General features: G+C 53.9%; 1 protein-coding gene across 7 annotated transcripts; it reads left to right on the top strand.

The window, feature by feature from the left end:
• The first annotated feature begins 1356 nt into the window (after nucleotides 1–1356).
• Nucleotides 1357–21649, top strand: Top1mt (DNA topoisomerase I mitochondrial). Of its 7 annotated transcripts, XM_075959529.1 has the most exons (15): nucleotides 1441–1489; nucleotides 2303–2470; nucleotides 4087–4199; nucleotides 6070–6191; nucleotides 7436–7558; nucleotides 8335–8522; nucleotides 9126–9270; nucleotides 9600–9743; nucleotides 10000–10185; nucleotides 11269–11337; nucleotides 11541–11655; nucleotides 13091–13218; nucleotides 13765–13859; nucleotides 20815–20961; nucleotides 21420–21649. In XM_075959529.1, exons 2-15 carry the CDS (start codon nucleotides 2397–2399, stop codon nucleotides 21520–21522), a joined length of 1752 nt encoding a protein of 583 aa, XP_075815644.1. In that variant the 5' UTR covers nucleotides 1441–1489; nucleotides 2303–2396; the 3' UTR covers nucleotides 21523–21649. The 7 variants fall into 7 exon arrangements, with proteins under 7 accessions (XP_075815642.1, XP_075815641.1, XP_075815645.1 ...); XM_075959527.1 differs by lacking the exon at nucleotides 2303–2470 and having other exon boundaries at nucleotides 1357–1489; nucleotides 9135–9270; XM_075959526.1 differs by lacking the exon at nucleotides 2303–2470 and having other exon boundaries at nucleotides 1357–1489.
• The last annotated feature ends 928 nt before the right edge of the window (nucleotides 21650–22577 follow it).

Genomic DNA, 22577 nt, shown 5'->3' with positions numbered 1-22577 from the left:
CTGATGCAGCAAGCTGAGCCCTCTCTCCAACTGCTGCCGTAGAATTTTGGGCTGTGAATTTCAGGGGCATCAGGGAGAGAGGTGACTGAAGTCTCTCAGTACTTCTGCCTTGCTCTGATCAGACCCTACGAGGGAGGGAGGTGCTGGAGGAGGTTGAGATTTGGAGAGATTAAACTTGTCTAGTAGAAGAACAGATGATGGCCTCGGAGACACCTCCTGAGCAGTGTCCCATAGGAAGGCACAAGTCACCGTAGCCCATCAAGTTGAAGAAAGCCATGTGAACTGTCCTGTATGCTAGCCATGGTGAAATGGTTGTATTGAGTGTGTGTTGAAGTCAAATGCCCCTGCTTATCCTGAACTGTAGTTCCTCCACAAGGTAGGACCCCCACCCCATCCAGCTCTCTGCTGGGGACTACAACCTGTGGGTGGACCCTGCTGCCACAAAACAGCCTTATGGTGGGCTTTGGGGTCAGGATGTCTGACTGTCAGCTCCAGCATTCATCACGGTTCAACTGAAATGCTTTCTCATGTGCAAATGCTGGTCTTGTGTGCAAAACAGGGCTCCTCTTACCTGCTGTGAGGACTTGAACGCTGTGAAGTCATGCATGCTTCCCAACTTGGCAACCCTAGCTGGTCTTCAAGGAGACAAGCATCCAGGGAAAGCAGCTGCAGACCTGGAATGCCCGTCTGTTGGTCATACCTAGCCAACTTTCTGTAGTGCTGGATGTGTCCAGCAGGGGGCCGACTAGTCCCCTTCCGCCTCTGTTCCTGCCTCTGACCGCTAGATGTCAGTAAGAATCCAGTAAATTGGTGGCTGTGGGCGGGACCAAGAGAGCCAGCTTGCTTTTCCCTGCGAGTCTCATCCCAACGTTTCACGATCTCCGGCTTCTTGCCGGCCTGTCTGGCTGCTTTAGAGGAACTACCAGAGCTGTGTGCTGCTGGCTGGGAGGTTTTTGCTGCTTGGTACAGATGCCTTGAGATCTGAGTGTGGGAAATGAGCCGCCTATGGTTCATGTCCCTGGTCTTTTGGCGGCGGACCTGAGCAACTGCAATCTTTGCAAAACTTCCCGTGCTGTCAGTTGCCCAGGGGAGGTTGCTTTGTACTGGACCGCTGGTGCTTGCAACCGCGTCCTCCTGGAAGTGCAGGCATTTGGTGTTTTACCACTTAGGTAGAGGCCCCTGACCATGTGGCTCTGCTCACGACTTCTCCAAACTGTCATGGCAGGTAGAGGTGCTGGGAAAGAGCAGTGGCACTACTTGGCCCAGGCTGGGGAAGCTGTCTCAAAGAGGGAGGGGCTGGGCGGGACTCCGGGGAGTGGGGGGGCGTGGCTCTGCCTGAAGGGCGTGGCCCCCAGAAAGCCGGTTGAGCCCGGGCACACACACACATGCTGCTGTTATGGCTCAGAGTCCTGTGCCGGCGTTTCCACCACGTCCCCTGCCGCGTCCCGTGCTGCCAGGCGTCCCGGGGCGTGAAGGCCAGCAGAGCAGGGTAAGGCGGGTGGGACGGAGCTCAGGGGAGACAGGGTGCAGCATTTGTTAGTGACTTGCGGAATCCTGCCGGGTCACACCAGGCACGTTGGGAAATTCGGTCACGCACGTGGTTGGGCTGGGCCTCCGAGTTGCCGCGTTTGGTTGGAGGTCCCTTTGGAGTGTGTTTCCCAAGCTCTCTGGTTGGACTCGGACTCACTTCTGGAGTCCTATGCTCTTTGTCACGTGGCCTTAGCTTCCAGTCCTTACTCTGGGTCACCAGCCTGCCCTGCTGGATTTCCTGAGCACTGAGGAAGAGGCCCTGAACTTGCGTCCTGGGGTTGTTATGGTGTCCAGGCTGGGCGTCTCTTTTCGATTAGGGCTTTTCAACCTCCTGCCCTGAAGTTCCCGGAAGCACGCAGGCAGAGCTCTCTGTAGAGGGATTGTTGCTAACTTCGTGCTTAGGGAGGAGGTGTCCTGGTGTGACTGCAGGTGTGTGTTGGGGTGGGGGGCGGACGGTGGAGACACCTCTTCCAGGGTCAACTTTTACAGCAGGCCTACTGACCTGCCTCTGGTAGCTCAGCCCCTGCTGGAGGAGCTAAGTTCTTGGACCTGGGATTCCAGGGAAAGTCGTGCCTATCCTGCCTGTCCCAATGGGGCAGAATTGTGTCCTCTGGGAGAAGCTTCTAGATTGAGGTGCACAGCAGGACACCCAGGTAACTAACTTGCTTTTGATGCCCTTGCTTGGTACTCTGTCTCTGACCAGACAAGGGAATGTCACTTATGCCACAGTGAGTTTATAGCCTTGATTTCCGTGTCCTTGTCTGTGAAACAGAGGAGGTGGTAGAATCCACCTAGCAGTTCTCCATGCTGTCCACATTTTATGACACTGGACTGGGTGGATGCTGGAGGAAAATGTAGTCTGAGCCATGAAGCACTTCTGCATCCTGCCATCTTCAGACCTAGATCCCATCTTCATGGTGCGCAAGAGTGGACTGTGCAGGTCTGTGCTCCACCTAGATCCCTAAGATAAGTGGAATGGGATTTAGAACCTTTGGCCTGGCCGGCACTTTTCTCCCTTCCCCTCCTGCACTGTCCACGCAACGCCCCTCAGGCATCCAAACTTGCCAGAGCTCTCAGTGCTTGTGAAGCCTGGTCCGCTCCTTGTTTTCCCAGGCATACCCAGAATTGCTCTGTGGTTCAGGACCTGGCCGTTTGTCCCCAGACCTCCTCACTTTCACTCACCGAAGCTCCACTCCACCTGATTCCTTCACTGTGGAATCTAGAAAGCCCCCTTAAAGAATTTCTGTCAGGGCTCAGAGGTTAAGAGAACTGACTGCTCTTCCGGAGATCCTGAGTTCAATTCCCAGCGACCACATGATGACACACACCCATCTATAATGAAATCTAGTGCCCAGAACACTATATACATAATAAATAAATTTTAAAAAAAGAATTTCTGTCAGCAGGGTGGTGGCGGCGCGCACCTTTAATCCTAGCTCTTGGGAGGCAGAGGCAAGTGGATCTCTGTGAGTTCCGAGGCCAGCCTGGTCTACAGAGTGAGTTCCAAGATATCCAGGGCTACACAGAAAAAATTCAAAAAACCAAAACAAACAAAATGTCAAACCAGGCATGATAATATGCACTTATTATTATCCCAGCTCTATAAGATAATATATATTTATATATTATGATATTATATATTATGATAATGGGAGGCTGAGACAAGAGCACTAAGTGTGAGGTTAGACCCAACCAGGTTTTAGGACTGCTCATCTCAAGCCGCCTCTTCCCATCCTGGCCACTGCTCTGCTGGGATTTCTCCCTGTCCCTTGTGGTACCTAGGACCTTACTGGTAAAGAGCCTCTCATCCCCTGTCCCATCTTCTCCCTGCATCTCAGTGTCCAGCTCATCCGTGGTGTCTGTGTCCCAGGACCTGGTGCAGTGCTGGCTTGAGCCAGACCCAGATGAACAGGCCAGGAGAGTTCATGCAGTTAGGATGTGACCCCATGCTGGGCTGTGTCCCACTGGCTCTGGAGTGGGGCTAGCCTGGGAAGGGATGAGCCGTGTGGGGAGGATCGGGAGACACACTTGGAGGACCTCACAGGGAGCCAGCCAGGGCATGCCGTGTTGCCAGGGTGCCATCAGAGTTGGTGCCACACCCAGTGTCAGCCCCTGAGGTGCCCGTCTCTGTCCCTGCCCTTGCTTCCCTCTGCTCGCTACTCCTCTGTCCATGCAGCCATGGCTTCTGTCTTCCTGCCCTCCCATCCCCCTGTTCCTCACAGGCTGGGCTCCCCGTAGCAGCCACACTCTAATTGAGGGGTGTAATGGTTATACTGAGGGGTTCTCTGTGGGACCCTGTGAAGAGGTTCTAGAGGGGCCAAGCTGGGGATCCCTGGAGCCTCAGAAAGGGGCATTGCCCCCCTTTCTACTCAGCTGGGCGCCTTGAGTTTACCCTGGTGGGTAGACACTGGACTGTGGCGGCCTGTCAGCTTTTGCGCTACCTCGTCAGGCATGGTCTTCCTCCTAGGTAAAGCAAAGGCCAAGGGGGAAATCCCCAAATGGGCTGGTGTCACCGGTGAGAGCGGGGCTGCACTTGTCACACTCCTGTCTTGTCAGGTGGGAAGAAAAGGGCCCGAAAGGTGTGAAGTGGAGGCAGCTGGAACACAAGGGCCCCTACTTCACCCCTGCCTATGAGCCACTTCCTGACAGCGTTCGTTTCCTCTATGATGGTAAGGGCGAGGGTCTGTGTATTTGTGGGTTTGGGCTGCCTGGGTGCTTTGGGCTGTCTCTGTACACAGTCACCATGCTGAGAAGATATGCTGACCTTCCCAGCAGAGGCTGCAGAGTCCTCTTCCCTGCTTCTTGATGGACTGGCTGATAGCATAGAGGGCAGGGGCTAACCTTGGAGTCCCCCAGAAACTCTGTGTGTGTGTGTGTGTGTGTGTGTGTGAGAGAGAGAGAGAGAGAGAGAGAGAGAGAGAGAGAGAGAGAATGCACTCAAAGATGTTGATGGCCGCATATAGGAAAGAGGAGACACACGTTTGTGTTTCAGGGACACAATTGTATCCAGACTTGCCCAAGGTTGGGGTGAGCTGCTTTGGTCTCCCAGCCTCTCCTGAGTACACATTGACGGTGCACATCTGCATCTAGACCGGGCAGCTGGTGAGAGGTGGTGGTGGAGGGTACACAGGGTGTGCCATGTATGTCCTTGTGTGTGTGGAATGCGGAACCTGTTCCTATTTGCTTTTGGTATTTTGAAACAGGGTCTCACTGTGTAGCCCTGGCTGTCCTGGAACTTACTACATAGACCAGACTGGCCTCGAACTGAGAGATGTACTTGCCTTTGCCTTATGATTGTGTGCACACAGGCTGGGCCCATATCCACCTATGATGTGGCCGCAGGCACATGTGCCACGGTGCACTATGGAGGTCCAAGAACAACTTTATGGAGTCAGTTTTCTTCTTCTGTCTTTTTTTTTTTAATTTATATATTTATTATGTATACAATATTCTGTCTGTATGCCTGCAGGCCAGAAGAGGGCACCAGCCCCCTTTCTGTCTTTTTTTATGCCAGACCCAGGATCAAACTCAGGTCGCCATGCTCTCTTGGCAAGTGCCTTTACCCGCACACGTCTTTGCTGAAATTCTCGTTCTGAGACTCTTCAGACACTTGTTTGAAAGATTTGCATCAGGAATAGCCTTGGCCCGCACCTGGTGTCCTGCCGGGCTCCTGTGCACTCTGTGTCCCGCTGACCTTTCCATGACGTGCAGGAAGTCACTGAGCGTGGAGGGTCACACTTTCCCACCGTCATGCACTAACTTTTATTTTGTTCCTTTAATTTCCTATGTGGAAATTTGCATTTCAGGATTTTACGTGTTGGGGCTGGAGAGAGGGCTCAGAGGTTAAGAGCACTGGCTGCTCTTCCAGAGGTCCTGAGTTCAATTCCCAGCAACCATGTGACTCACAACCATCTGTAATGAGGTCTGGTGCCCTCTTCTGTTGCGCACGAATACATGCAGTCAGAACACTGTATACCTGATAAGTGGATAAAAAGAATTGCACACGTGAGGGACAAGGATATAGCTGTGCTTCCCTGGCGTCCATGAGGCCCCAGGTTCATCCCCAGAATTGCAATAAAATGAAATACTTTTTTAAAAGTGCGTTTGTTTTTGGACCATCAAGATGGCTCAGTGAGGAAAGGCATTTGCCACCTAAGCCTGGTGACTGGAGTTTGATCCTTGGGACCCACGTAGAGATGGAAGGAGAGAACTCCCTCCACAAAGTTGTCCTCTGACCTCCACAGGCCCTCCTTGGCACGTGTGACACCCCTACCCCTGTGTGAGATGTATGTATGCACACACAATAATAATGAAATACACACTTTGATTTTTTATATAATTCAAGCTTAGCAGCAAGATGCAGCATAGTAAAGCAGCGAGTGGCTGGAGCTGCCCTGGGAGTCTGTCGCCCTTACCTTAGGCGAATGCTGGTCGTTTTAACTTTGGTGTGCTCAGAGTGTACTGCGTACTAAGGTAGGAGGTTGTGTCACCTGGACAGGCCCGTGGCGGTCCCTCACTTGGCATATGTGCTATTCACAGGAAAGCCGGTGAAGCTGAGCTTGGCAGCGGAGGAGGTTGCCACTTTGTACGGGAAAATTCTGCATCTCGAGTGTACGACCAAGGAAGTCTTCCAGAGGAACTTCTTCAGCGACTGGCGGAAGGTGTGTGTCTCAGCGGCCCCAGCAGCCGTCCCAGTCCTGTCTGGTGGGGATACTCTGGGGTGGATGCCCAGCCAGCTGCCATCTCTATCACCCGTCCAGCTTTCAGTGACTACAGTGTTTGCTGAGCATGGCAGACGGTGGTGACCTGGTCCTGGGGGCTCTGGTGACAGCATCCAGCTCTCAGAGTGGGAGGCTGGAGCAGTCAGATTTTAGGCCCCATGAAAATAAGCACACAGGATGGAGATGCAAAGATGGCATGAGGTTTCTCTCTTCCCTTGTTTATTAAAACATGTTACATGTGAGCCTGGCCTGATCTTTGCATCTTGTTACCTAGCAACTACATCCTGCACCCTCAGCATTTCCCTAGTGACTGACAGCATCAAGCATCTCTTTGTTTGCCATTTGGATATTTTTATTTTTGAATTCTTTGAGACAGGGTTTCTCTGTGTAGCCGGACTGATCTTGAACAGAGACCTGCCTCTGTCTCCTGAGTGCTGGTTGGAGTCTGGGAGTTGAGCGGTTCTGACACGGGGAGCCTAGGGTGAGCCGCTCTGTCAGCAGAATCTTTGGCCCCTGATGGTGTGGGGCATGGGAGGTCTTGCCCTGTGAGGGATGTGGATTCAGGGCCTCGCTTGGCGATTTCATTTGGCTGTTTTCTGAAGGAACAAGGCTCAGGATGTGAGTCAGGGCCACGGGTCTGATCCTGAGACTACACATGCTGTCCTCCAAGCTGTCCCTGTTTGTCCTGGGTTTATCTCATCATGCATCCATTCTATACCATGGAGGCAGCTAGTGCCAACTGAAGTCACGTGACTCATTCACAGGCCTCCACTGTGCTCCTGGGCCTCTGAGATAATAGTTGCTGGAGGCTGAAGTACAGTGCCGTGGCCCTCAGCCTTCCTAGTGCTGCGACCCATTAATACAGATCTTCATGGTGTGGTGACCCCAACCATCAAATTATTCTGTTGCTACTTCTTAACTGTAATTTTGCTATTTTTATGAACCATAATGTAAATACCTGATATTCAGGATATCTGATATGCAACCCCTATGAAAAGGTTGTTCAACCCCCTAGAGGGGTCCTGACCCATGGGGTGAGAACCACTGGTTAGTGGGATGGCCTTGGCACTCTGCCCGGACCCCAGCCTCACAGTGATCCTGTGCAGTGGGCCCCAAGTGTGGACTGTGCCATAGGGAGGTGCCTGGGTTAGAGTGCTGAGCACCTGTTGCTGGTTTTGGTACAGGAGATGACAGCTGAGGAGAGGAAGCTTATCACACGCCTTGACAAATGTGACTTCACGGAGATCCACAGGCACTTCGTGGAAAGAACTGAGGCCCGCAGGACCCTGCCCAGGGAGCAGAAGCAGGTCAGCACTGGGTTCTGGGACACTTGGCAGCAGCTGGTGGGTGCAAGCTGCAGGGAGCCCTTCTCAGAGCCTTGCTTCCACAGAGCTTAGGAGGAGGACCAGGCTGTGGGTGCTGTCACAGCAGGTGCTGAGTACTTTCCAGCAACACCCCCTTTTTAAATGTGTCCAGGATGCAGGTCTGTTTTCCAGGGTCACATTTGAAACTACACTATTGCTGGGTGGTGGTGGTGCACGCCTTTAATCCCAGCACTCAGGAGGAAAGGAAGGTGGACTCTGTGAGTTCAGGGCCAGCCTGGTCTACACAGTGAATTCTAGGACAGCCAGGACTGCACCTGCCCTGAAAAACCAAAGGGGGGTGGTGGGAGAGAAGGTACACACTACCATTTGAAATGTCATGAGCAGCAGAGGGCCCCAGGGCGGGAATGTGGGGTGAGCTGGCTCTACCGTGCTTCTTCCCACATCTCCCCTCTATTTAACGGAGCCCGCCACGTAGTTCTTCCTCAGTTGTCTACTTCTTGTCCGGCTATTGCGGAGATTTGGGGTAATTCCAGAACTTGGCTCATTTCCTCCTACCTTGAAGGCTACCCTGCTCCTGCTGAACTGCAGCTTGAGGAACTTGGTGCCATGTGCGCCCCTTGCCTCCTAGAGAGCCAGGGGTTTGAGGCCTGCAGCAGCAGCAGCAGCAGCAGCAGCAGCAGCAGGAGAGACCTTGGCCAGCACAGGAACTGGGTTGGTTTTAGCATCTCTCCTAATGACCACATCTTGTTTTAACTCAGAAACTAAAAGAAGAGGCCGCAAAGCTGCAGCAGGAGTTTGGCTACTGCATCTTAGATGGCCACAGAGAAAAAATAGGCAATTTCAAGACAGAGCCACCCGGCTTATTCCGTGGCCGAGGTGACCATCCCAAGATGGGGATGCTGAAGAGGAGAGTCATACCAGAGGACGTGGTCATCAATTGCAGCAGGTATGTGGGACAGGGTGAGCACTGGACCCTGGCTGGGTCTAGCCCGGGCTGCCTGGTGAGGTGACTTTTGTCCTTAGCTCTTTGGGGTAGGACCCCTCACTGGGTCTTGGCAGGGCTCGGTGTCACCAGGTGTAGCTGTGGACAGCATCCTTCTGCACCAGCGGAACCTCTTGTCTTGCTCAGCGGGGCTAGGGGTTCTCCTAGCGGGAGGTGTCCTGTGCGTTTTCAGTGTCTGGCTTTCCAGATACCTAACAGCGTGGTGGGCATAGGGCTTACTGCATTCTGTTGGTACCGGGCTGCTATTACCCCTCAAACTCCAGCGACCCTAGGTGACAGCGGTGTGCAGCACCCACCTGGGATGTGAGCTGGGGCTTCTGAGTTCTCTGCACAGAGCTTTCTGTTCTGGTCTGATCTTGGGGGGTGGGGGCGTGTGCATGGAAGCGTGCACATATAAGTTGGCAGCTGTTTTGGTCTGGGGAGCTTGGAGCTTGAAGCCATACCTGCATAGGAGTGTGGCCGCAGGACACATGCGGAAGTTACCCTGAGTTGCTTGTATTTGAGGACCAAGAACTTGGAACTGTAACTACCCCTGCTCTACTGCAGGGATTCCAGGATTCCCGAGCCCCCCGCTGGCCACCAGTGGAAAGAAGTACGCTCAGATAACACAGTCACGTGGCTGGCTGCGTGGACAGAGAACATCCAGAACTCCTCCAAGTACATCATACTGAACCCCAGCTCCAAGCTGAAGGTGAGAGCATAACCCTCCAGGTGAGCTCTGTGCCCTGGAGCACGTGTATCAGGCCTTCCCCTCTGTGCTGTTCCAGGGCAGCAGGCGTGGGACAGTCTTCAGCTATTAGTTCAGCCTTTAGCGATTATCCAGGGTCAGCCAGCCGATGCTGAGAGCAGCTGGGCCCGGTGATGGCCGTCTAACAGGAATCTGAGTGGGGCTTGGGTTTCTGAGCCAGGCTCTGCTGCCTCACTCCTCACCCAGTCAAACCTGTCTGGGTTGGGAAAGTGTCCAGTCACCTGCCCCACCACTTCATAGGAGGCGGAGTGACGTTTCTTGTCTTCACGTAGGGGGAGATGGATTGGCAGAAGTATGAGGTAGCCCGACGCTTGAAGGGGGTTGTCAACAAGATCCGCGCTCAGTATCAGGCGGACTGGAGGTCCCCAGAAATGAAGAAAAGGCAGCTGGCTGTGGCTCTTTATTTTATTGATAAGGTATAGCATGGTGTGGGGACCTTGAGAGCTTGGCAGCAAGGACAATAGTGGCTTCTCCCTGGAGCTGGAGCCTCCATCAAATGGTTACGTGTGTGCAGGTGTAATTGTATGGATATGTGTACACCTGTGTATGTGTGTGTGTGTGTGTGAGTTAGTGACTTTATGCCTGTGCATATGTCGCTGTGTATGCATGAGTGCCGGGAGGGTGTTCCTATGTCACAGATCACAGCCTTGACTGGTGTCTACCCTGGTCTAGCTGGCACTGCGAACAGGAAATGAGAAGGAAGAGGGGGAGACAGCTGACACCGTGGGCTGCTGCTCGCTCCGTGTGGAGCATGTCCGGCTGCACGAAAAGGCAGATGGCCAAGAGCATGTTGTGGAGCTGGACTTCCTGGGGAAGGATTCTATCCGCTATAATAACCGCGTGCCGGTGGAAAAGCTTGTGAGTCTCCCCTTTGACCCTGCTCACAATGGGATCTCTATCAGAGCAGGGCCTGCTGCACCTTGCAGTGTCTCCTGCGGCTGTGTGATCAGGCATCAGAGCCAGGGCTTAAACACAAGCGCACATGCACGTGCACACACGCACATGCACGTGCACACACACACAAGTCATGCACACACACAGTCATGTACACCCCTATTATAAGTATTTTGGCCTAGGAGACCTGACATCAGGGTTTGGGTGCCGGTTCCTTAGGAGCATGGGGAAAAAAAAATCTGATTCTTGCCTCCCCCTGCTTCCGTTGGTGCCACGCACGCCTTGCTTTCCTGCTCTCTTGGTTTCTGCCCCATGAGATTTGATGCAGCTGCTGGTTAAGCTCGGCCTCTGTTGAACGCAGCTGCTTTCTCCCCGTCTTCTTCTCTCACACAGTACTATCCTCTCAGGAGCAGGGCCACTGTGTGGTCCCATCTTGATAGCTACACCCATGGCCAGCCTCTTTCTACAGAGGGTCACATTATAAGGTTCCAAGGATGAGTTGGTGCCACTTTAGCACCTTTGGCAGGATGGGCAAAACCTAAAACTAAGGAAAGGCCAGCGCGACCTGGGCAATCTCCTCTGGAAGTTGGCCTGGCCAGGAGGATCTTCATGCTGTGTCCTGAAAGGGAGCAGAGGCAGGAGTCGGCCCTGTGATGCTAGGTGTGTCTGATTTGGCCACAAGTACAGGGCCCTGAGTCACCTGGGTGGAAGTCAGCGTGGCTGGCCATAGCTGCCTGCTAAAGCCACTGAGTGAATCTGTAGAGACACAAAAGGCCTGCTCAACCGCACGGCCATGGATGGGTTAGCAGTGAGTGACCACGTGCAGGCTTGGGTTGGGAGGCACAGATGCAGGTTGCAGTGGGTAGGCCTGGCACTATGCCAACCCCACCTCTTTCCAGGACTCGGTGTGTATACCCCTCTGTTCTCCTCTGCAGGTGTGCATGCTTGGTGTGATCTTTGCTGTCGTCACGAGACCACCTTCCTGCTCCACTGGCTTCTGCTCGGAAGTCACAGTGTGGCCGTAAGTTAAGCTCTTCTCTGTTTCAGGTGTTCCAGAATCTTCAGGACTTCATGAAGGACAAAGACCCGAGGGACGACCTGTTTGATGCACTGACTGTAAGCCTGTACGATGGGCACAAGAGGTCCAAGAAAGGAGGGGGGACTCAAGTCTGGCTTGTCTTTGTCCCCAGTGTGTTCTCTGCTCTGACCCAGACGCTGAAGCCCCTTCCCTGCCCTCTCTCCTGGAGGCTGAGAATAGCCCACGACACTCAGGTCTCCAAGGAAACCATCCGTGACTCCCTCCTCCTCTCTGTACCTAGACTGCCAGCCTGAACAAGCACTTGCAGGACTTGATGGAGGGGCTGACAGCCAAGGTGTTCCGGACCTACAATGCCTCCATCACTCTGCAGGAGCAGCTGCGGGTGCTGACCAGGGGTGAGTGGGTTCTTACACCTGACCCTGGGGGCCACCCACACTGTCCCCTATGGGAGCTGCCTATGGGCTGGCTGCCCCTTGGCTTGCCCTAGGCATGAGCTGATGTAGGGCTGGGCACAGCTCTCTGTTGGCAGAAGATTGCTCCAGGTCAGTCCCCATGTAGGAATGGCCTTGCTGGCCCCCAGCAAGGAGGTGTCGCGCTTCCTGCTCCACCTCTGCAGTCTGTCCTCACCTCTCCTCCTCTAGGTAGGGCCTTGCCTCTCTTCCTTAGTCAGATCTTGGAGGCTTCTATACCCTAAGCACTCCTGACCCCTTTTGTACCCTCAGACCTTTCCAGTTCTCGTTCCTCTGCATCAACCTGGGATCTCTGTCTCCCCCTGCTGTTTTCGCATGCTCAATGGAGACAAAGCCTGCCCAGTATTTGCTTCTTTTGCTTTTCCCAGCATGGAAAAGTATGAAGGTCAATGCCGACCACCCCTGCCCACTCCACTCTCTGGGCAGGTTTTCCTCAAGGAGACACTGAGACCCATGGACTTGGGAACTCGCTAGTCAGGGCAAGGCGAAGACTCAGTGCCATTAAATGTTTAATCCAGACTATTCCCCCACTAAATCCCAGGCAGCCACAATGACTGACTTGGGGCCAGTAAGCTCATCTCTCGGGTATCAGGGCAGGCAAGTAGGTAGGGGAGCCCCTTCTAGAGGGCCATAGGAAGCCAGAAACCTGGGCAAGAGAGCATCCTCCCAGGCCCAACCTTGAAGAAAAGAAACCTCAGGGTCCTGTTTCTGAGTATGGTTTTGTAAGTCGTGTAAGAATGGCCTCCTGCTCTGGGGATGCCTGGTCTTAGAATCCTTCAGGTGGGAGGAAGTGTGAGACAAGTGGCCATGCAGATGGGTGTTGTAACATCCGGAACCTCGGCTTCTCAGTGACGTAACTGGAGAGAATGTGACCTAGTAAAGCTTGGGTAATAGGGCCTCAGTGTTGTGGGTCCTTGTGGTGAGGATCCCGGACTGCATGAGCTCAGACAACACGACCTCACCTTTCCTCGGGCCTCGGGGATTCAGATTACTTTGTTCCAGAAGGAAGTGGTGGAGCCTGGGTCAGCTTTGGGGCTCTTGCCTCTGCCAAATAGGACATGGTCCAGCTCCCACATAAGGTGAGGACTCTCAGTGCCTCCACTGCTGTGATTAAACTTGTCCCTGGCTTGTGGGGACAGCTTAGGTCATTTCCTCCTTGGGACCTTGTGTCATAGAAGGGACCCACATTTACAACATGTCCGGAAAGAGCCCTGAAGGGCCAAGGATGTAGCTCAGTGCAGAACGCTTGCCTGGCATGCCAAGGCCCGGCCTCCATTGTCAGCTCCTTCAAGGACAGGAGGGAGGAAGGGAGGCCAGAGCAGGGGGCAGCAGAGTGACAATTGCCATTGTCTTTGCCCAGCTGAAGACAGCCTAACCTCCAAAGTCTTAGCTTACAAACGGGCGAACCGGGCTGTGGCTGTCCTCTGTAACCACCAGAGAGCAATCCCCAAGACCTTCGAGAAGTCAATGCAGAAGCTCCAGCAAAAGGTGGGAAGGCGCCTGTAGTGACTGTCCCCAGGCCCACTGTCTCATTCTCCTTTCGTTCCTGGGGCCAGGCAGCCACGAAGGGCAGGAGTGTGTGGTGGGTATAGCTGCTCCCGGAGCCTGGGGCCAGGGACTTGGAATCGCTCAGCCATGGAAGGAACCAGCTTCTAGGTTCAGAGCCATATAGGCTGCCTCTCATCTCCCTGCGAGGACACAGCCTGTGTTCTAGACTAGAAAGAAGTCGGGGCGGCAGGCACGTTGGATCCATTTGTGGCTGGTGCAGGTGGCACTATTGGACCCTCGAGGCCTCTTGACCTCACTCCTGGCCACAGGACAAGATAGGGTCAGCCCTATGTGGCTTCACGGGGCCTTCTCTCGGGCTGTTTGGCCATCTGAGTTGTTTCAGAATGTAAGGCCAGGGCAGAGGTGGCTCCTGGTCAGCCTCTGAATTCTATCTACTGTAACCCCCTAAAAAGAATATGGGGCCAACAGCTGTGGGGAGAATCCTGAGGAACGGAAGCAGCCATGCCGGGGTTGATTTCTTCACAGATTGAGGCCAAGCAGGCCCAGGTGACTGAGGCCCAGGTGGAGCTGGAGCAGGCCAAGGCTGACCTTAGAACGCGAGGGGAGAACAAGCCCAGAAGGTATGTGCGGGGCTGCGGCCTTGGAAGCCGTTTCGGTGTGGTCAGCCTTGGGTTTTCTTTAGCTAATTTTGTGATTTCTGAAAGCCTTTGCTCATAAACAGAAGTAATGCAATTACAGAGCTGTGTGATAAGGAACAGCCCTGGCGCCTGCTCCAGGCTGCAGGCCGGCTGTGGCTCTTCCTGGTTTTTTATCTTGGGCAGTTGGTTGAGCTAATTTTCCCAGCACGCATTTTACCCTTCCAAAGTGCACGGCTCTGTTGGGTGGGGTAGTGTCCTTTACGCATTTGCAGAGGCAGAGACAGGCACATCTCTATGGGTTCAAGTCCGGTCTGGTCTACAAAGCAGGTTCGAGGGCAGCCAAGGCTACACAGAAAGACCCTGTCTCAAAAAGGACCAAAACCAAACAAAAAGCAAAAGCAAGCCCACAGTTCTGACGGGTGTGTGGCCAGTTTCAGAAAGAGATCATGTGGCCATCAGCAGCCCCTCCCACCCTCCCAGCCTCCAGCAGCCCCAACAGGCTTCTCTGGGGTCGTAGGTGTGGCTGCCTTGCCTAGTGAGCCCACTGGGTTTTGTTTCTCTTACGTCATTTCTGGCAGTGGTTGTGTCTAACGCTTTTTCTGGCTCCACAATGCAGGTGGATTCCCGAGTTCTCCCGTGAGAGCTTTATTGCGCTAGCTATCACAGAAGTCCTCAGTTCATCTTGAATTCGCTTTTGTCTGGGGTCTGAGGGTCCAGCCTCACTTTCTGGCATTGTGTGCTAAGGAAAGGTCTCCGCCCTTGCCAAATGCGCCTGGCACCTGTGTTGGAAATCGGTTGATTGCAGATGTGGGGTTCATTTCTGGACTTTGGTTTTGTTCTGTTTATCTGTGTCCTGTGTCAGCCCCGGTCCATCCTGCTGGCTGCGTGTCTGGATCAGGATGAATGAGATTTCCAGCTTTTTCTTTTTGTTTGTTGGTTGGTTGGTTTGAGACACAGTCTCATTGTGTGCCCCAGGCTGGTCTCAAGTTCACAGTCCTGCCTTGGCCTCCAGAGGGCTGGGGCTCTCAGCATGCACCACAGCCTAAATCCTAACTTTGGTTTTCTCTTTAAAGATAGTTTTGGCTACATGGGGACACTTGAAATTCTCCCCCATGACCATGGGGGTAGTATTGGGTTTGCCAATTGAATTGAGAGTACCACACCATGAATCTGAACACAATCAGTAAACACCTGTAATCCCAGCACTTGGGAGGGAGAGGACCAGGAATGGAATTTTCAACTCATATTTGGATTATTCATGGCTAGCTTTATTAGGGCTTCCCCAGGCCACTTTGAGTCCAGTGATAACAGGGCACGGGCTCAATATACACTGTGTTCATGGCTGAGATCTGTGACAGAAGAACATGCAGAATATCTGGGCTGAGTCTAGGCCTCCATGCAAACCTCTCTCCATGGCTGCCTTGTCATTTTGTGGTTTCAGAACCTCAGTGCTGCCCCCTGCACACCTGCACCTCACATCTGTCCTCAGTGCTGCCCCCTGCACACCTGCACCTCACATCTGTCCTCAGTGCTGCCCCCTGCACACCTGCACCTAACATCTATCCTCATTGCTGCCCCCTGCACACCTGCACCTCACATCTGTCCTCAGTGCTGCCCCCTGCACACCTGCACCTCACATCTGTCCTCAGTGCTGCCCCCTACACACCTGCACCTAACATCTATCCTCATTGCTGCCCCCTGCACACCTGCACCTCACATCTGTCCTCATTGTTGTCCCTACACACCTGCACCTCACATCTGTCCTCAGTGCTGCCCCCTGCACACCTGCACCTCACATCTGTCCTCAGTGCTGCCCCCTGCACACCTGCACCTCACATCTGTCCTCAGTGCTGCCCCCTGCACACCTGCACTCACATCTGTCCTCAGTGCTGCCCCCTACACACCTGCACCTCACATTTGTCCTCAGTGCTGCCCCCTGCACCTCACATCTGTCCTCAGTGCTGCCCCCTGCACACCTGCACCTCACATCTGTCCTCAGTGCTGCCCCCTGCACACCTGCACCTCACATCTGTCCTCAGTGCTGCCCCCTGCACACCTGCACTCACATCTGTCCTCAGTGCTGCCCCCTACACACCTGCACTCACATCTGTCCTCAGTGCTGCCCCCTGCACACCTGCACTCACATCTGTCCTCAGTGCTGCCCCCTGCACACCTGCACCTCACATCTGTCCTCAGTGCTGCCCCCTGCACACCTGCACTCACATCTGTCCTCAGTGCTGCCCCCTGCACCTCACATCTGTCCTCAGTGCTGCCCCCTGCACCTCACATCTGTCCTCAGTGCTGCCCCTGCACACCTGCACTCACATCTGTCCTCAGTGCTGCCCCCTGCACACCTGCACTCACATCTGTCCTCAGTGCTGCCCCCTGCACACCTGCACCTCACATCTGTCCTCAGTGCTGCCCCCTCCACACTTTCACACCTGCACCTCACATCTGTCCTCAGTGCTGCCCCCTGCACACCTGCACCTCACATCTGTCCTCAGTGCTGCCCCCTGCACACCTGCACCTCACATCTGTCCTCAGTGCTGCCCCCTCCACACCTGCACCTCACATCTGTCCTCAGTGCTGCCCCCTACACACTTTCACACCTGCACCTCACATCTGTCCTCAGTGCTGCCCCCTGCACACCTGCACCTCACATCTGTCCTCAGTGCTGCCCCTGCACACCTGCACCTCACATCTGTCCTCAGTGCTGCCCCCTGCACACCTGCACCTCACATCTGTCCTCAGTGCTGCCCCTCCACACCTGCACCTCACATCTGTCCTCAGTGCTGCCCCCTGCACTCACATCTGTCCTCAGTGCTGCCCCCTGCACACCTGCACCTCACATCTGTCCTCAGTGCTGCCCCCTGCACACCTGCACCTCACATCTGTCCTCAGTGCTGCCCCCTGCACACCTGCACCTCACATCTGTCCTCAGTGCTGCCCCCTCCACACTTTCACACCTGCACCTCACATCTGTCCTCAGTGCTGCCCCCTCCACACTTTCACACCTGCACATTACAGTAGTCTACACACACACACCTTGATACATGATCCACATTCCCATTCAGTAAGTATGACCCTGCAAACACTTGCTTTCCATCCAGAGGCCACATCTGGACAAAAGCATCTTCACAGATGTGACTAGAAGGCAGAATGTGTCCTGGTGAAGCCAAGCGTACTCCCAAATTCCCAGGTGTAAGGGAGCTCGTGTGCCCTGCCCAGGCCTTGCTTCTGATCACTTCTGCAGTGACCTGTTCCATTTGGAGCTGTGTTCTGGCAGCCACACTGCCCCCCAGGGGAAGGTAGAATGGGATCAGGCCCTTTGTCAAAGGCTGCAAACTGCTCATGCAGGGGGCTGACAGCAGCATAGAGTCCTCGAGCGCCGAGTCCCATCTGCTGTGCCTGTGCAGCTTGTGCTGTGGTAGCAGCAATAGGATCCACGTGCTAGGAATAGTCACGGGTTGCCACTCCTGATTCCTTAAGATGGCCAGCAGGCGGCCTAGGTTCTCAGCCTAGGACCCCAGAGGCGTGCCCAGAGTTGGCAGGGCTGCCATGGTTGTTAATGTCAGGTTTAGGTTAGGACCAGGACCAGCAGGAAGACCTGTGAATTCACGACTCCAGAGAGGTGACCTGGACTGAGTCCAGTCCTGAGCCTTTGCACACCTCAACGTGTAGAGTCAGAACACACCTGGCGGTCGAGCCCTCTGTATTCATGAGACTGTGAAGATTGTGTTAAGCAGTGTAAGCGTCTCCACGCACCTGGATGCAGAAGCCTTGTAACCCTTCTTGTATTTGTTTGGTTTTGGCAGGGGAGGTTAACACCAAGGTCTCACTACACAGCTCTGGCTGGTCTGGAACTCCGTTTGTAGACCAGGACGGCCTTGAACTGACAGAGAACCACCTGTCTGTGCCTCCTGGGATTAAAGGCGTGCACCGCCACACAGTCCTCCACAGGTGATCTTGACATCTTACCCTAGCATTATTTTTTTTAAAGTAATTATGTATTGATTTTTATGTGTATGGATGGTTTTGCCTTCATGTATGTGTGTGCACAGAATGTCCAAGGAGGCCAGAAGGGGGCATCAAATCCTCTGGTTGAGCGCTTGCTGCCTTGTGGGTTCTGGGAATCAAATCGGAGTCTCTGGAAGAGCAGCCAGTCCTCCGATATATCCCTCCAGTCCCCTTACGGTGGTTTTAGTGCATTGGGTCCAGGCTCCAGGTGCACAGAGGAGCGTCATCCACTGCACTCTGTCCTTTCTTTTGCTACATCACTTCCACCGCGTTACAGTGAATCTGGTGAGTCTCACCTTTGATGCCCACGGTTGTCATGTCCTCAGGGCCACATCTGAGTTGATGCCCAGGGGTGCAGCATGTGCTGGGCACTGAGCCTGCAGCAAAGGAGACACAGGAATCAGCAAAGGGAAATGTTTTCAAGGGAAGAAAACGTTAGAGACCCCAAACTCCTTGTGTATCTATCTTTTCCCTGTGTCACTGGCATCACAAATGGGATGACATGAGAGGGGCTGTCTGTGTGAGACTCTGCCCATTGGGACAGCGTCTGAGGCCTGCCCCAGTCCTCCGTCACAAGCCAAGACCCAGACGTAAAGAAGGAAAGCCAGGCTCAGCGTGAACCACGTTATCTGTCTGTGAAATGTGTTGAGCCCAGTGCGCCTACTGACTAGCGAGAAGAGCAGGAACCCTCCTGAGATACTAATTCTGGCACCACCTAGAGCCCCGCCTCTCGGTGAGCTGTGCTAGTCAAGCCCAGGTGTGGTGGCTTTCATCCCACCCTAACTTACAGAAATACACTGCTGGTGGCCTGTTTGCTTCGTTCCCTGTTCCTGTAAATGGTTGCTAACTGTTGAGTGTGTACAGAAGGATATCCACCATCCACGGAGAGATACTTGACTATTCCTTTCTGGCACTTGGGTCTTATGTTTCCCTTTCTTGACTTGACTAGACCCTCTCGAACACGGTTAACAGTCGGTGGGGTCCCCTTGTCTTGTGTCTGACCCGAGAGGCAAAGCTTTCACTCATGAGCCCCATGGTCACTGTGGGTTTTCATAGATGCTTCTCCCGGAATTTGCAGGGTTGTACGTACACACACATGCAATCGTGATGCTTGCCGGGGTTTGTCACATGGTTGTGGGGTTTGTCCTTTTAGATGGCGCTGATTAGTCTTCAGATGCAAAGCCCTTCCTTCCCGTGTTCCTATAGCTGGGCGCTGTGTCCTTTCTCTCCTGCTGGAAGCTTCTGTATCATTGGAGCTTTTGTTCTGTATCCATAGGGATGCCTTTGTCTGGTTTGATCAGAGTAATTCTGGCTTCAGAAGATGAGTTGGGACACGTTTCCCTCTTATATTTCAGACCTGGGGGTAATTTGGTGGAATGCCCTGGCTGTGCCCATAAGGGGGCTTTGCTTTGGGAAACACTTCTAGTGACCACCCTGGTCTCCGCTTGACATATATCTGCCCAGGTTTCTTATTTCTTGAGTCAGTGGCTTCTGTTGTTCTGGGCTTATAGTCAGGGATAGGATTTTTTGTGCCCAGCTCTCCATGACATCCCCACTGTCCTTTGTGCTTCTGTAATGTCCTTGAGCGTCCCTGATCACACGACAGTGGTTCTTAAGGGCTGAAGTTCTTTCTTTCTTCTTTGTGACAGCTTCCCGAGGTGCAGAGCTGTGTCTTTTTACAGTGGCACGCTGCAGATGCCGGTTAGACTAGAGGGCATTCAGCGAGGCGTGCAGCTGTCACGGAGCAGCTGCTGTGAAATGCCCCGTGTGTCACCAGAAGTGCTCTGCGGGGCACGAGGCTTCCTGCGTATGGTGGCCCACAGGTCACACTTGACCTCCTGGCCTTTCTGCTTGTGCTCTTGACAGTGACTTTGCCGTTGCTGGAGTGTGGCTGTCACTGAGCAGGCTGCTATGGCAAGGCTCCTGCTGTAAGTGCCGAGCATCCAAGCCTCTGGCGGCACACTTCCACATGCGTCCATTCTCCCGCATTGGTGTCTGGAGCACTGATTCCGAGGGTTGGGGTCAGAGTACCGCACAGTGTTGTGACTGTTAGCAGGTTGCCAGGGGCACGTAAGGAGAAGGGTAAAGGAACACCTCTTTTTAAATTTCATTTAATTGATTAATTTATTTATTTTCAAGACAGGGTTTCTCTGTGTAGCCTTGGCTGTTCTGGAACTCGTAGTGTAGACCTGGCTGTCCTTGAACTCACAGAGATCCACCCGCCTCTGTCTCCCAGTGCTGGGATTAAAGGCGTGTGCCACTTCCCAACTAAAATGTATTTTCTTCAGTAAATCTTTTTAAGATTTTTTTATGTCTATGAATGTTTTACCTGCTTGTATGTATGTGCCTGGTGCCCATGGAGGTCAAAGAGGACATCAGATCCCCTGGGACTAGAGTTACAGATAGGTTTGAATCACCGAGTGTTTACCTGCTCATGTGTCTACGCACCATGTATGTGCATGGTGCCCGTGGAGGTCAGAGAGGGCATCGGATCCCCTGGGACTGGAGTTACAGATAGTTCTGAATCACCACGTGAGTGCCAGAAATTGAACCCAGGTTCTCTGGAAGAGCGCTCTTAACTGCTGAGCCAACTCTCCAGCCCCATTCATTGTCTTTAAAAAGACAGAAGTAAGGGCTGAACACCTTCTCCAGTCATAAAGGCATCTGTTCGTGTTGCCTGTTCTCAGCCTTGCCTGCTTGCTTGTTGGCATCACACAGCTCCCTCCCTCCGTGGAGCCAGCGGCCTCCCTGGGCTGTAGTGAGGGCCTGTCTTGACCTTTGACCCTCTCTGAACTTCTCACTTTGTGCCTGGAGAAGGCCTGCGAGCCCATATGCAGGAGGAAAGTCAAGGCGGAAGCGGAGGAGGCAGTGATTGTGGTCTGCTCTCAGCAGCAGGCATAGGCATCTCCTTTCCCCACAGTTTGCTGCAGAAGCAGCGGCGGCTGCTGAAGCTGGAAGAACAGCTGGCCCGACTGCGCGCGCAGGCCACAGACAAGGAGGAGAACAAGCAGGTGGCGCTGGGCACCGCTAAGCTCAACTATCTGGACCCCAGGATCAGCATTGCCTGGTGTGTAGGCCTGAGGCCATCGTGTGTGACCCGGGGGTTCTAGAGGTCCCAGTATCGACCTGTAGGTACCCCATCCTGTACCTGACCTTGTGCTAGGCACAACTTCCTGTGACTGGGACCACTTGGATGTCCCTGATACTGAGTCCTCTTATCTTTAGGCCTCTTCCTTCTGAGCTTTGGGGGTGGCTGGGGCTGGCAGTGCCCTGGGAACATAGAATCATGTGGGTGCTTGTCCTTCCCACTGGGAATGGGGGGCAGGGCAGGCCTTGCCCACTGGCTACCTGGGCCATTCCAGGAATGTCTTGATACCTGGGGAGGAAATACAGTTGGTTGTGGTGCCTCGGACAACAGGTCTGGATGGCACCAGGTGTCTTGCCCACCCTGATGTGCTGAGGACACCCCCCCCTTCCCACACCTTGCCCTCCAGGGCAGGACTCAACACTTGTTGTTGCCCACAGGTGTAAGAGGTTCGGAGTGCCCACAGAGAAGATCTACAGCAAGACCCAGAGAGAGCGGTTCGCCTGGGCCTTTGAGCGGGCAGACGAAGGCTTTGAATTCTAAGCCGCCCCTTGCCCCTGACACTTTCTCACTGTGAAGCAATGCTATCGTTTTCTGTAATAAAATTTTGGGGGGACAGTGTCTGTTGTGGCCTAGAACAAAGGCCCCAACAGCCTATCCTTGGAAGCAAGCACCCTCAGCACATCCTGACTCCCCCTACCAGGTGCTTGCAGCCCCCCAGGCTTCTGCTTCTGCTTGAGGAGGGAGCAGAAGAGAGAGGAGGTGCCTGGAGGCTGAGGCCCCTGGGACCAATGACTGTAACCATAGCAATCCTCATGGTTACAGCTGTGCCTTATCAGCTCCTACCTCAGCCATGCTTGAGATGGAATCTAGGACTTAAACATGGCAGACACACATTTTACCAGAGTGTACCCCTGCCCATCTATAGATTTCGGTTTGTGTCTTTCTGCTTCTGTTTCCCAACCTTGTATTCTTCCATTCTGGTCCTGCTCCTTGAGTCTCTGTGCCTTCTGTCTTTTTAGCACGTGTTGCCTGGGCCCCCAGCAGCTGTCTGCTCCTCTGTTCCACTGTCGTCCCTGGAGTGCTGTGCCCTACTCCAGGGATCAAAGCGAAGTTCCAGCTTTCCATGTTGAGTCCCTGGCAAGCCCAGAGGACTCCAGAAGAGTGTGGTGGTTGTTGGTGGCTCTCCAGGCCTGGAATGCTGTCACAATGGCTGGTATGTGCCAGAAGCAGCCACAATTACAGGACTCAGTGAGCAGCAGGTCCAGCTCTTCCACAGTTGCCCTATGCCCTCCCCCCCATCCCCAACTCCCGGGCTGCCCATTGGTTGCTAGAGGCGCTGGAGCCCTGCCCTGCCTTGCTCAGTTCCACCCTCTACCCCTCAGTGGCTGCAGACTTTCCACGGTCGGAGGCTATGCCTACTGTCAAGGGGCGATTATGCCCGTGAGTCCACCATGGCACACAGGTGCTACCCACGGCCCCTCTGCTTAGCCAAGTGGCTTCATTGCTGGGCAGCAGTAACCAGGGCCAGTCTAGTCAGCTAGATAAAGGAAAAGGCACACTCTGTGAAAATTGTACACAGCTGCTTGACTGGATAG

Source organism: Microtus pennsylvanicus, chromosome 2 (assembly GCF_037038515.1).
Source record: "Microtus pennsylvanicus isolate mMicPen1 chromosome 2, mMicPen1.hap1, whole genome shotgun sequence".
NCBI lineage: Eukaryota > Metazoa > Chordata > Mammalia > Rodentia > Cricetidae > Microtus > Microtus pennsylvanicus.
Note: the sequence above shows the minus strand (reverse complement) of the source record. Positions and strands in the feature narration are given on the sequence as shown.